The 13,821-nt window shown below is 43.6% G+C and overlaps 1 protein-coding gene across 1 annotated transcript; it reads right to left on the bottom strand.

Annotated features, from left to right (window-relative positions):
* Positions 1-2,107: 2,107 nt before the first annotated feature.
* LOC144113865 (uncharacterized) lies at positions 2,108-12,737 on the bottom strand. The gene is given in 2 exon segments (XM_077647223.1): positions 2,108-5,414; positions 5,417-12,737. Coding segments are annotated over 2 exon segments (984 nt in total). The 5' UTR covers positions 6,297-12,737; the 3' UTR covers positions 2,108-5,310.
* Positions 12,738-13,821: the final 1,084 nt, after the last annotated feature.

Here is a 13,821-nt window from a genome sequence, read left to right as displayed (position 1 = left end):
GAACTTACAGTCAGTCACATTTTAATTTCATGTTCGAAACTGGAAAAGCTACGGAAAAAGTGCTTCTCTCCGTTTTATAACCAATGCATCCCTTTTCATCCATCACTGCAGCTCTTAGGTGAAAATGCAATTGTGGACATGTCCTGCATTTTTAGATTTTTAACAGAAGCTGGTGTTCTTAAAATTATGTAAAACATGACCCAGTACTTTGCGTGATGCACCTCATCCACTTTCTCATTCCTAAGAAAAGGGCTGAGGTTTTTTATTTTGATTGGTTGGGGGCCTCCAGTCCTTGCCCAGCCAAGGGCGGCTGATGATGGTACCCAACCTCCTTTGGAACCTTTAATATTAGCCGTTTGCGAATCTTGTTTTGCTCTCAATACTGGACAGAAGGGTATAACCTTTTAGGCATTTTACTAAAGTTTAGGCATTTTAGTTTTAGGCATTTTACACCGCCATATTTATACCTTTGTAAAAATATACAGAAAACTATTTCTTATACCTTCAGCTTGGCGCATGATAGCCTTAGTTGCTTATGCGCCATTAAACTCAACTCAACTCAACACACACACACACGCACGCACACGTGCACACACACGCGCACGCGCAGAGACAAGAGACAGGGATGTTCTGTAGAAATAAATTATGTCATGCTCCCATTCTTAGCAATGCTACTGTACATCAATTTTATAGGCAAGGAAATTAGACAAGTATTAATTTTTGTAAGCAATTAGCATTTCGTAATTTGCACTGTCCAGCTGATACCTAACTTTGGTGACCTAAAGAAAAACAAGAAAAATGTCGTTTCCTACACGTTCCATGAAGGCACTGGGCTGCACTACAGAGAAAGAAGTAATTCAGTACCAGTACAAACAATTATACTGACCTCGATAATACTTATATACAGGAATTGCAACAAATTATGTGAATGCAGTTATATGCAAACACATTTGCACAGCTGCTGTTTCAGCGAAATGGAAATATATATCATTTAGTTCACTGCAGGGTGTTCGACTACTAAATGTAATGATAGGATTCCGGTTGTTCTCAATGGAAAACAAATTCATTACAGCAGCAGAACCACACAAGTGATATGCAAAAATGTCTCTGCATGCATTTTAAACTGTGTACCTTATTAATTTGGTAGAAAAAAAGAGTTCACTTACCTGTCTCGCATGGATGACTGTCGTTTTTAGAAAGCACACTATATACTTGGTCTTTCTGGCTTACAAGCAGATGCAGATGGTTGAGCTGGTTCAGAGACATACATGATCTGCAAGCACAGTATAAGTAAACTTATTATTAATTGTGACCATCTTTGAAATATAAGGGATACTAGCTGCATTTATAAAATTATTGACAAACTTCATTTATGTGCCGGTAATGCATATATACTTTTTCATTATGCACCTAGCTGCTGTTAGCCAAACTATGCATACCTGTAACTGAAAGTATGTTATCTCTCTATAGCATGAGTGCTGCCAGTGTTGTTTCTTACTGCACTGCTGACATGTGCTAACCGTGAAGTGTTTTCAATCTGTGATCTAATTTTCATTGACGATCATCCCTAAATCAAATCAAAATCGCCGCCAAAACGAATGCCGAAACTGAAACCAATGGTAATTTTTTTTTGTGACGTAAAAGGCTGTGCTGTACTTCATAAACGACAGTCCAACTAAATATTTCAATGGGTGAATCATGCAGCGATTGTTGTACCTGTGTCCGAGCAAGCATTCATGCAGCTGGACAGGACGAAATGAATGCTGTCTGTGCTGCAAGCAATCCAATCCAATGCAACACAAGCCACGGCGGGGCTGACCAAAATATGTGAGGCGATTTGAGAGCTGCGATAAAGTCAACTGGAATATTTGTGGATTTGTGTTGTGGACAATAATGACAACTGTGGGTTTATATTGCTACACATGAAGGTAGAGAAAAGGAGGCGAGCACTGCACTGCCAAAAAAAAAAAAAAAAACGCGGTAAATATGAAAAATGCATCTAGCAGCATGTGTAACCTGTCCTAGAACGTGTGACACCAAAGCTGCAGGGCGTATGCTTGCACCTCTTGGCGACGATGTAAGCAGCAGTTCTTTTATGTTCTTTTTGTATGAAGAACCTGGTAGTACATGTGTGCACGTAGCTGCCATAACAGTCCACCTTCTTCAGCTCTGTTCCTGATTTGTACACAATCTCATTTGTGAAGACACTATTTTTTTACTTTAACATTTAGGCTGAGATATCCAACACTGGCCCTACCATTTAGGCATTCGTTTTGCTTCAAGCATTATTAATTTTTTCAGTACCTTCAATCACGTAATGCACAACGCAAACTCCACCAACTTATAATTTACATTTATATTACACTGCAATAACAGTGAGCCGCACTATTTTTTGGTGCTGGCGCCTTTGGCGGCAGTGTGAGGAACTCTGTGCAGTCATCGTTGGAAGAGTTTTAGCTGCTGTCGTATTTCGACGTGTCACTTTCTGAAGTGAAATCTTCGAGCTGCTTTAGTGGCCGCCGTGCCTTCTTCACTGGTTGTGGTTCTGATGTCAGGTCCGATTGATCTTCAGCGCTTAAAGCCCGTCTGCGTGCGACTTCATAGCTACCTGCTAACAAAGTCAGTAGCAGTATATAGCTAAATTGTTTGACATTATTGGTGCATATGCATATAAGGTGCACAATTACAGTAGAAAACAAAATACAGGTGTAAAAGGGTAGCTTATTAAAGTGTTGTTCATTTTACTGGCTCTTGTCAATAGCTCCAATGAGTAGATAATAAGTATTAGCCGTACTAAACGTTATGCATCGCCTAAACTGCACCATGGCTACTGATTTAGACATACACAATAGCATACAATAAAACATACAGGTGTATGCACCGAGCCTCAAGCAGCAACTGAGGCTATCTTGCACCCAAATTGTTCAAAACGCAGTTGTGCAAATTGAAAACTTTTTATAATTTTAAGAAGTGCTCACAAGCAGTATACTGAAGCTCTCGCTACTGAGGCCTGGCAATGTTGGATGCAAGCTAAAACACCTTGGCACACGTGCTAGTGCACTGTCTGCACATTTCACCATAGCATTTGCTTGTCTAATCCCAAATGAAATTATAGCTCATGTTGCCACTTTTGCACTGCTCTCTAGCAGGTCACTGTCTGGTCACTTCCAGGTTGCTCAAAAAATAAGAGGAAGGTAACTTGGCATGAGCAGTCTTATTGCCTTCTTAAGCCAGAAAGCTTTTAGTAGTGTTACAAGCCCAGATAGCAAAAAAGGTAATCTGTGATTAATGACATTTTTATAGGGCTATATACTTACCTGTGTTTGAGAGTACTCTGCAAGCAAACTGTTGCCACTGTGTCTCATGCTGCCTTTGGTGCTTGATGGCAGCATTTACTTTTGCCGAACTCTTGGCCATAAGGCTTTGTTTTTATGCACCCAGGCTGATGGTATCGCAGCGGTGTCATTAGAGCCTGTGAAGTGTACTACTGAGAACATCTGAAAAGTAAAATTTAGACCATTGTTGAAAAAGCTGTCAAGTGAAACAATTGAATGCCGTACCCTCAAGTATTGTTATATTTCGTTTGTGCTGTTCTGATCCAATGTTTTTTGCTCCTCTTTCTCATGTGCCCACTGTGAGGGCATGGAATTTTTTTTTTTGTAAGTAAATGAAAACGTTACGAGCAGAGCAAGATGCAGATTGTGTACGCTGCATGTTATTTGAATTGAAAGAAAGTATGCAACCTAACATAAGCAGTGTCTGAACATAAATGCAGTCCCTTTGCAAAACTGTATTCTCCAGTGGTTGTCACACTGCATCATTAAACGGGTATACTGCAACAGGCCACAACCAATTGTAATGCCCCTTGTGCAACACTTTGGCTGCAAAAATGCTCTACTCTTCATTTATCATCAGTGACGTTTTACAAGATGCTTTTATGTGCCTGTGAACAACTGCACAGAGAGGAAATGATGTTTGGCTAAGGTCCCTAATTTTCTGTACTTCTGTGCCATGAGTTTCCAATCTTGAGATAGGAGAGCAAGGAATCTGCAATTCTCTGCGGGAAGCCTCCCGCATGTTAACACATGCAGTGTTGCACGCAGAAGGTGTGGTGTATTTTTCCTGGATGTAGCCCAAGGTCACTGAGAGGTTGTGGCAATGTTTCATGGAATGGTCTTAGAAGAGTAGTATCTTTGCCTGTGTTGTAGAGAGTGTCGTCTTCTGAGTAATCATCATGGCACAATGTCATATACATCTTACGTGCAAGAGGTGTGAGGTTCGACCCCAGTGCTGCTAAGGAGCCACCAGTTTTCGCAGCAACCTGCCTGGCCTGGTGCTAATTTTTTGGGGTGATATGCTTGAAATTGGGTCTTTGAAGTCATTTTGTCCAATGAATGCTAGACACATGTGGCCCCGTGTGGAAGCTCTCCTTGTATTAATGAGACCATCAGCTAAAATCTTGCTGCCGGTGCTGCTATTGTAAACTGTCATGGAAATCATTTTCATGATACCTGCTTTCATTTTTTGTAGCGAAAGCTACACTAGGCTAGTAGAAGCGAGTTTCGCCATGCCTGTCCGGAGCCACAACTGCGCATGCTCCGTAACCATGGAAACTAGCTACGCCATTCCACAGGCGTTCCATCGCTGTGCCGACTTGTAACGTCATGTGCCTCGTTATGCAGCCTCACTGCGCATGCGCAAACCATTTGTGGATCACCCAGTGACTCATCAGGTACGTGGTGCTCGCCACAGAGAGGAGGACGAGGAGTGTAGCGGCATCCCAGCAGATGCGCGCACCAGCGCGGAGAAGAGGAGAAGGGTAGTTTCCGCACTGCGCATGCGCACGCCGCCACGGAGAGCAGACCAAGTGGAGCAGGAAAGCATCTGCCAGCATCGCATGTGCAGGGCATGAAAGTGGGTTCTGCATAGAAGACAGGCAAACTTTGATGCGTTCAACGGAACGCTAGTTGTGTTCAGTGCAATGCTCAGTCACCCGCAGCCAAAGCTTTTGCTCCACATTCAGTAGAGCAGCGTTGAACCCCTCTAATTTTTCTTCGTTCCACACAGGAAAATCTCCTAAACATTTCCTTTGAGGCTGTTTCTTTTTAAATAGCAGGAGAGGCAGGAGGCTGTCCAGGAAATTTGGAGGATGGTCCATTACTTGGCAGTTATCCTAGCTGGGCATTTAGAAACTGTAATGCAGCATGTGACGAGCATTAAAGCAGACAATAGTTGTGACTGTTCTGCGTGTGTCTGATAGCAGTGTTACAACAGAGCATATAAATCACCTTACAGGGGACGGAGGCCAAATTAAGTCGTGTGCAGGAGTGGCATGACCACAAAACCATGTCCACAAGGAAAACGGCAACACTTTGATCTGACCTGCTGGACTGGCCACACAGCATTCGTGGGCAGAGGCCAGAAGCCTTGTAATGGTGCAGTTAAGTTGTGCCTGCAATGCCTTGGTGGAAGTTGGAAAGCTGTGTGAAGAATATGCCACAGATCTCAATGTCTCCGTCACAGGACAGAACATTTGTTGCAACAACCACATTGCCATCTTCCATGAGAAGGCACGAATCAGCAGTATTAATTTCAAAAACCATATCTGGTAGAGTAATTTTGCAAAATTGTTCACCAGTGAATCTGGGCAGTGTAGGGCCAGAATCGTGTGACTTGTGCAAACTTGCTTGCCTAACTGGGCATGCTCTGGCGAGCTGATTTTGTTCATAGAGGCACTTGACAATTTGCTGCAGTGGCCGGTTTGCTGACTTCAGGTTCTGCTTCAGTTCACCCAAGGAGTTCTCTAAGCGAAAGGCAGAAAAGGAATCCATATGTCCATACTTCTTCACATCAGTAGGAAGGTGCACTAGAGAATGTATGTTATATACATAACTTCCTTCACCATACAGGCTCTCAGCATCCACAACAAATCCTCTGAGGATTGATCGGCAAAGTGCGGGGCATGCCAGGATGGGCAGTGCTACACTAAGCTTCATGAAATGATTGTAGTAGCTTTTCTCAATGTTGTTCTTCAGTACTGCAGGACCAAAGTAGAAGAGGAAGTTTCTAAACTCTGTGGCTTTCCATCTTTCCAATTCACAGAGGCTTCTTGGCTTGCGGGCCATTTCTTGAGGTGCATACTTTTGCAACTCCATTAGCATTCCTGAAATAGCAGTCTGAAGACGAGCTGGCACCTTTCCTTTGTGTGGCCCTCCCTGCACCCAGTAGTGGAAAAGCCTCCACATTGCACCTAAACAGAAGAGGTGCATGTACTCAAGTGGGAAATCACTCACCATGCCAATCTGCAAAGCAAGTAGTGGAGATTGTTGGTGATGGTGTTCTTTCTGCTGTTCGTTTCGGAAAGATTTGTTCTTAGTGGACACCCGACTTCTGGGAGGAGAACTTTCCTGGCTCTTGCGGAAAAGGTTCCCTCCTGAGTACTTTTTTCGCAACTATAGTATCCACTATGGCCCTTGATGCACTTCAAAAAAGCCCTCACTGGTGCATCACAAATAAATGCGTGCAGTTTGACTTCAAACTTTTGTCCACCTTCACCTATTCCTTCTGTTACTCAGGGTACTCATCTCAGCAATGAAATCATCAAGATATTCCTGCATGCTGTGGGGTTTTGTATTGCCTACAAACAAAGCTATGACAAATGGCTTTAGCTTGTCATTCTCTGCAACTGATGCCAATATGGGCCACAACTGTTTTGTTGAACGCTTCGATATGGGGAGCCCATCAATGTTGACCAGAAGTGAAATTGTGTCTCCAGTGATGCTGCCACTGGTCATAATTTGTTGCAAGGTTGTTTTGATTCGAAAGTAGTGATACAATCCAGATCCCATCTCTTTCGTGTCGCAAGACCTTGGTGTTCTACAGCGCTTCATTTTTGTCTCCAATGACTTGGTGCACTGTCTGTGTGAAGAAAAAAGACAGCGCCCGAGAACCTACTAAATTTTTTCCAGCTCGAAAAGAGCCTGTCTAGATGACGACCAGAAAGGCACTCGCATCGCTGGATGCGCTTTATGCGAGCTTGGGCTGATGTGCTCCTAGTGCAGCAGGACTGCAGGGGACGTCGCCTTAGATAAGCTTCAGGGCGTAAATAATATTTAACAAAGCACCGACACAGATTGGGGAGAATGGCACAATGAAACTGTTAACTGAACCGCGTACCTGTCGCACTTTCGCGGCCTTCAAGTTGGTAGCGACACGCGAGCAACACACGGACCGGAGAAGGCGTTGAGTTAGTTGAGGTGTTGCACGGACAGGATTTTTCGCGGTGTAGTGTTCTGTTTTGTTCTACCGTGCTTTGGTGCATGATAAGTATAGTGCCGGAAGCATGTCAACAGCGCAAAATGGGTTTGCGCGTGCATGATGTTGCTTGGCGGGTAGGCCTACAGTGTCGCCATTGTCAAACTCCAAACAAAAGATGACCGAGGCAATGACTTCTGCCAAGTAACCACAAAGAATTCTGTGCATTCGGCCGACAAGTGTGTGCTTCCTACATCTTGCGATTCGTGTATTGAACTGCTTAGCACTTGCGTGTATCAGTAGTGAGTGAGGATCATATTTCCATGACAGTGAATCGGTGCTTTCAAACACGCACAGTACCTGCTACAAGTGCTGACCTTTATGCTACTGAATGAAAGTCGACGCGCAAGGTAGCGTGTTTATAAAACGTAGCTCGTTTTCAAGGTAAGCGGTTGGAATCGTGTACAGCATATCTTCATATCACGGCGGCATCCGCGTAGTGCTTTTTAGCCGCACTTCGAAGCCTTAAATGCTGGGTAAAAGAAAAGTAAATTCCTCTGTATCGAAGAAATTATTTTTTTTATCCGCCTGTTGTGTAAGACAAACAGCATGGTTAGCAGGGGAGCCAAAAATTTATGTTCACGAAGACAACTGGTGGTGGGATTTGTGCTGGCATTGCAAACATACGGCGTCGACTCGGCAAACACGAGGGGTTTCTAGTCTTTGCTGATATTCCAAGGAAGCGCAGAATGTTTACTCCATGCTATCTGACTCATGACTCGGGCATCAGACTAATGGGAAGGCCAGAGCCGTTTGAGATTTCAAGGTAACTGCAACAGCGCTGCCTGACGTTTCCTCCTCTATCGCCGTGGTGGCTGATGGTTCTATGATGCTTGGCTGCTAGGAGATCAAGCCCTAACCGTGGCAGCCGTTTTTTTTTTTTTTGTAGAAGCGAGACATCACCAAAGTTGATTGGCTGCATGGACTGTGGCATCACCTGAGAAATCAATTCAAAGGGCTAACACACACCAGAAAAGGACAGTACAGCACTTGTGCACTTCCTCCCTGTGTCTGTATTTTGCACTGTTTCCAAGGTGTTGACATCAGTGTGTTGCGTATTGTGCTCAAAAATATCGCTCATATGTGACATGAGCTAGTGCCCAGTGACTGATGCCATCACTCAGCCAAAAGTTCGAAATCTCAAATGCATCCCGAGTATGTGCTCCTTTTAGGACAGGGCATTTAGTTTGTTGTTTAAATCTGTTGGATCCACTCCTAGAGCTCTGCTATAGCAAGGACTGCATGCATACCTGCATACCTTGCATTTATATAAGGGCAAGCTTTGTGTTCTGTGCAACGACGAATTGTAAGTATTTCCGAGTGCAGACCACGCAGGCCTGCTGAGTGCTTGAAAAGGGGCTCCTGTCGAAAGTGACTGCAGGGCGGCCACTGTTGCTTGTAGGCCAGTTGGTAGGACATCGTGAAGAGCAAAACCACATAACAGGACAGGTGTTGTTGCCTGTCTCGGTCCCGTCCTGTTGTGTGGTTTTGCCCCTCACAATTGCAAAAGATACCTACGTAACTTTTGGTGTGATTGCAGGGCAAATTAGGTAATATTGTAAGTCTACCTAAGGTGTACAAATGCTGGTTGGGTTTTATCAGGTGAATACCTTGGAATACTGCTAACTATGAGCAATCTGCCTTATTGCAAATCCTGCATCTCCCTGCGAAAAAAAAAGAAGTACAGAAAGTGGACCCAGAACAGTGGCAAGCAACACATTGTAGAATACCATTTGTGACTAGGTACTTGCTGTATAAGCAAATTGAAGCTCAAAATGGAACTACAGTGTCACCAGGAGATGCATTGTTGTGCAAGGCCTGCTACTATGTGTGCTTGTCTGTTGTGCTGCATGTCAAGTACGCACATGACGTATTCACAGCTTCTATAAGTTTAGCATCTTTCAATAGTGGCCTGTTAAATGTTGGCTTGCTCCCCGAAAGGGGGGCGTCTTCAGCTTGCAGGCGTTGGTGAGTGGCGACACCGCGGGTTCCCGACCATCCGCAAGAACATCCCCAAAGGGGGATGATGGTGAACGGTGCATCACCACGGTCCCGAGCACCCTCGCTTCGCCATGCGTGGCATCGCCATGTCCGGGGAAAAGGGGATCCTGGTGGTTGAGCCGATGCCGAGCGTTTGGACCTTTAAGGCCCCTCGGCGGAGGCAACACACCACTTTGGCCCCAGCTTCCTGTAGACGGCACCTCCGAGTTTGATTTTTTAGCATATTAAAAAGCAAAGATAGTTGTATAAGAAAGCAAGGGCCACCCCAAACGTTTCACAATATCAGATGGAACGGTTTGTGAAATCAGTCTCCTGTTGTGAATAGAGCTGCACGCTTCTGTATGCATTCGAGTTTATCTATATCCTTTTTTGTTGCCAGGTCTCATGCCACACACACGTATTGCAGGAGTGAGTGAACATTTGCGATTTCCAGCGTTTGTTATAGCTCTGGTGGAGCATGTCTGAAGTTGCGTTGCAAGAAGTTCAACACGTGACTGGCTAGCTTTTGCCGTTCAGTACTATGATGAGCGTTCCATGACATCGAGCTCGAAAATATAACCCCTAGGTATTGGAACTCTGTCGCAACAGACAAGAGAAAGTCATTGATCATGTAATCTTTAATGATTAGTGAACCTTGTCACACTGCACTTAGAGATGTAAACTTTCATGTTCCACGTGCTGCACCGCGATAGGACAGAAATGAGGTCATCCTGCTAGCAGTTGTGATCAGTTTCGGAGCCGTTTTGATAAATAACGGCAATAATCAGCGTAAAGTCTGACTGGGCTAGTAACACTTTAAGTGAGATCATTTGTAAACAGCAGAAAAAGAAGTGGGCCCAAAACAGAACCTTGCATGATGCCAGACAAGACATTCTTGTAAGATTACAATACGCCAACTAGAACCACTCTCTGTCTTCTATCTCATAGATGAGGTTGAGTGCACTTCATAAGTTTAGTAGGTATGTTAAGTACATGCTCCTTATATGCATTTGCTTTCCTTAATAGCAGTTGACTCTTGCAGTTTGACTAGCTGCATAGGTACGTGCTATGTGCAGCTGGAGAAAGCTGTAGGCACGGTTCTGGTGCACTATGTTTAGTAAGCGTCTCCGAGGCTTGAGGAGCACAACTTCAGTAAACAGTTAGGTCAAGTCAAACTCAAACTCTGTCTACCTTACTGTCATTTATTTACTTGGCAGGTTCAAAATGTGTAAAAACATTTTTTGTGCTTGCTACCATGTGAAAGAAGTTGAATTTCTTTTCATTATGTCAGCAGGATTTTATTACACATCTATTCTGCTTGAGGAAACCAACTGTCCCAACTATCATGACAGGTCAAGGTTTTCCCTTTATTATTGGAAGTATTTGTTCAAGAAGATATTTTTATTTCTTGCTCCCATATTTACGGGGATTGTCCACTCACAACTTCAAAACACTTAATCAGAATGCATGACCTGCTTGAGACAGGAATAGCAGTTGGAGCATTCAGTGTAATTGAAAGGTTAAAAAATTTATATTTTAACAGCTCAAATCTTCTGGTCAGTGACAAAATCTATAGCGAAGGAAGATATGTGGACTTTATGATAAAAATAAACCAGGTCATAAAGTTGTAAGGCCTAAAACACTATAGGCACCTAATTTATTTGAGTCTTTTTTCTTTTAAATGATGCATTTGAAATTAGAATACATGGATCACTGCGTGGTGTTCGTCTACAGCTGCTATATAATTTAGAATAGATTTTCTAGACTAATAAGGGAGTAATTACTCATTGGCATCCACCAAAGTGCAGCCATACGGCTACAAACTTTGTGATGTTCTTTTACTTTTGGTTTTGTCAACAGGATGGTGGCTGTGACATGCAGTTGGTGTTAAGGTCACATGAGGTATGAAAAAAACAGCAGCATAATTGCTCATGCATAGTTTTGATTCTCTGCAATGGTCAAGCTATCCTGCTTCAAGTGGTAGAGTGACAACAGACAACATATGGTTAACCATACTGCAATTTTTTTTGCATGCCTCACGGTACCTATAAACATCAATTTCATGCGACTGCCTTCGTTCAGTTTGTGAAACTACAACAGCACCGGGAAGAAAATCAGTTATAAATTTAATGGTGTTAGTGAATATAATGGGGTAATCCCTGTATGCTAATGTCTAATGCGACATTTTAAAGAAGAAAACATGAAAGCAAAACTGAGGTGTCCATAGATATTTAAAGAAACTACTTTTTGAAGTGGAGATGGAAAATGGTAACGCCGTAGCAATTCAATAGCATCTTGACATTGCACGACAACTCTGCAACAAAAATGAGAAGAGACAAGCGCATGTGCTCTGTATGGATTGCAGTCAATTTCGTTTCTGGAAGTAACATATGCATAAAAAATTTACTGCAATTTGGCAGAGTCAGGAGTCTCAGCATTCTTGTTTCTTTTTCAAAGAGGCCACAGCCATCAGGGACAGACAGACAGAAAAACTTTATTCAGCAAGTGAGTTTTAGACCCAGCTGGGTCCCTGGGCCAATGCGCGGTCCCGCACTGCATCAAGTAGGTCATGCCGGGACATGACGTCGGCAGCCCGAGTCACCGCAGCAAGCTGCGATGTCGGGTCTGCAGACATAAGCAGGACCTCCCAGTCCTCCCAGGTCGAGATGGCGTGCTGTCCATCAGGGAAGACAGTCACTGCCTTCGCTCATACAGCACAACTGAGCTCACTACATGTGACATGACATGCCAACGGTGTGGACTCGGATCCCACTGGCTACTTTGTTGTCTTTGCTTCCTGTTTGTGAAATTATTATTTTCAGTCTTAACAATTATGCAGCCAATTCCCCACCAAGATAAACACTACACCCTAAGAAAAAAATTTTCCAATGCGTTCTTGGTTGCGGTGACATGGCGTCCTTTGTATGTATTAACGACTGTTAAAGGCCCTGTTTTTCACAAAATCCGGCGTCAGTGTCATTGGCATTTTCGGTGAGGCCGGCTCCCACGCATTGATCACCAACTGAAAGTCGAACCCGTCTTTGCTAGAACTAATCTCTTCTTTCATTCACCTCTCCTCCTCGTCATCCGTCAATGGAATCTACTCCCTGGCACTATTGCATCTGCCAATGATTACGAAGCATTTGTAACCACCCTAAAATGCCACTTTGAGCTGTAACCTTTTTATTCTTGTTGAAGCACTGCTGTCCAAAAAAAACTTGAATGTTTGTTGCCATGTGTCTTTATATTTTGAGTGTTTGATGTGGTTTTCAACATGGTGTTCCCGGCCAACGAATTTTGTACTTACTGCAGTTTTTTTGTTGCTTTGTTTTTACTGTTGTCCCCCCTATGTAATGCCCGCTCGGGCCTTTAGGGTATTTGAATAAATAAATTAAAGTGTTCCTGTATTCAAGTAGCATGCATAATAAAGTTACACGGTTGTTACATGTTTTGAAATTGAGATGTCTTGATTCCTATATGTCTTCCATTACTTTTCCAGCAATAGATTACACTTTGAAAACAACTTTCGGTGTTTATTTGACCCTTTGGGTTGGCATACAATTTTTGAACGTTGTCTTTTACTTGTATCTCGTACAATGCTTTTGTGCACCCTACAAATCGGTTATAAACCCGAGTTATACTTAAGTGTTAAGCCTTTTTTAACAATTTAGTCAGTACATCTCTCCTGCATTAACGATTCGCATGCACTTCCTTGCATTAAGTTATCATTCTTAATTGTTAGTTTCCTGTTGTACCCGTAATTGTTAGTTTTCTGATGTACCCGTAACGTTATGAACGTTTGAGATTAAACATGTTACCAGTTAAATTATAATGCACACCAATGTTCCCATTTCTAATGCTACACTATAGTTAGGCCTCATACGTTAACGTTGTTCGAACAACTAATATGTTGTATGTTGAATTTTAACGATATTAACTACGTTCACTCATAACATTCAGCGTTAATGTAACATGCGCAACGAATATAAAACGTTATAACATTTTGTGCTACCTGGGGTGCACTGACATCGCACAGTACACTGGCCGCTAGAATTTCGCCTCCCTCGAAATTCGACCGCCGCGGCCGGTATCGACGGTCGAATTTCGAGGGAGACAAAATCCTGGAGGTCCGTGTACTGTGTAAAACAAGCAAGACAAGGACTCCGAGGCGTCTGCTCCCAACTTGGGCGACAGTACGATGCCGCAATAATTTGGTGAAACTAGTTTGACCGGGGTCCTTTATCTCTCGCCATTTTTTAACGCGATAGCGTTGTCGCAGAAAATCCGGCGTCGTCGTTGACCGTGAGCGGAAAGTCCACGAAAAATCCCCCGAGAAGCGACCTAGGGGGAAGGTGAGCCACCGAGGTCACATGACCTTGCGGCGTCATCACAATCTGCCCACCGGATAGTGAGAGAACTGCCCACCGTGGCAGGCGGCAGCCAAATTAATGATTGGTCGCTCGTGAAGAGCAACCTGGGTCGCACAAGGCCCACCGGTGGCAGCACCTGCCATCGCAGGGCAGTACA

This window comes from Amblyomma americanum, chromosome 1 (genome assembly GCF_052857255.1).
Source record: "Amblyomma americanum isolate KBUSLIRL-KWMA chromosome 1, ASM5285725v1, whole genome shotgun sequence".
NCBI lineage: Eukaryota > Metazoa > Arthropoda > Arachnida > Ixodida > Ixodidae > Amblyomma > Amblyomma americanum.
The sequence above is the reverse complement of the archived record's forward strand: the minus strand, read 5'-3'. Positions and strand labels throughout refer to the sequence as shown.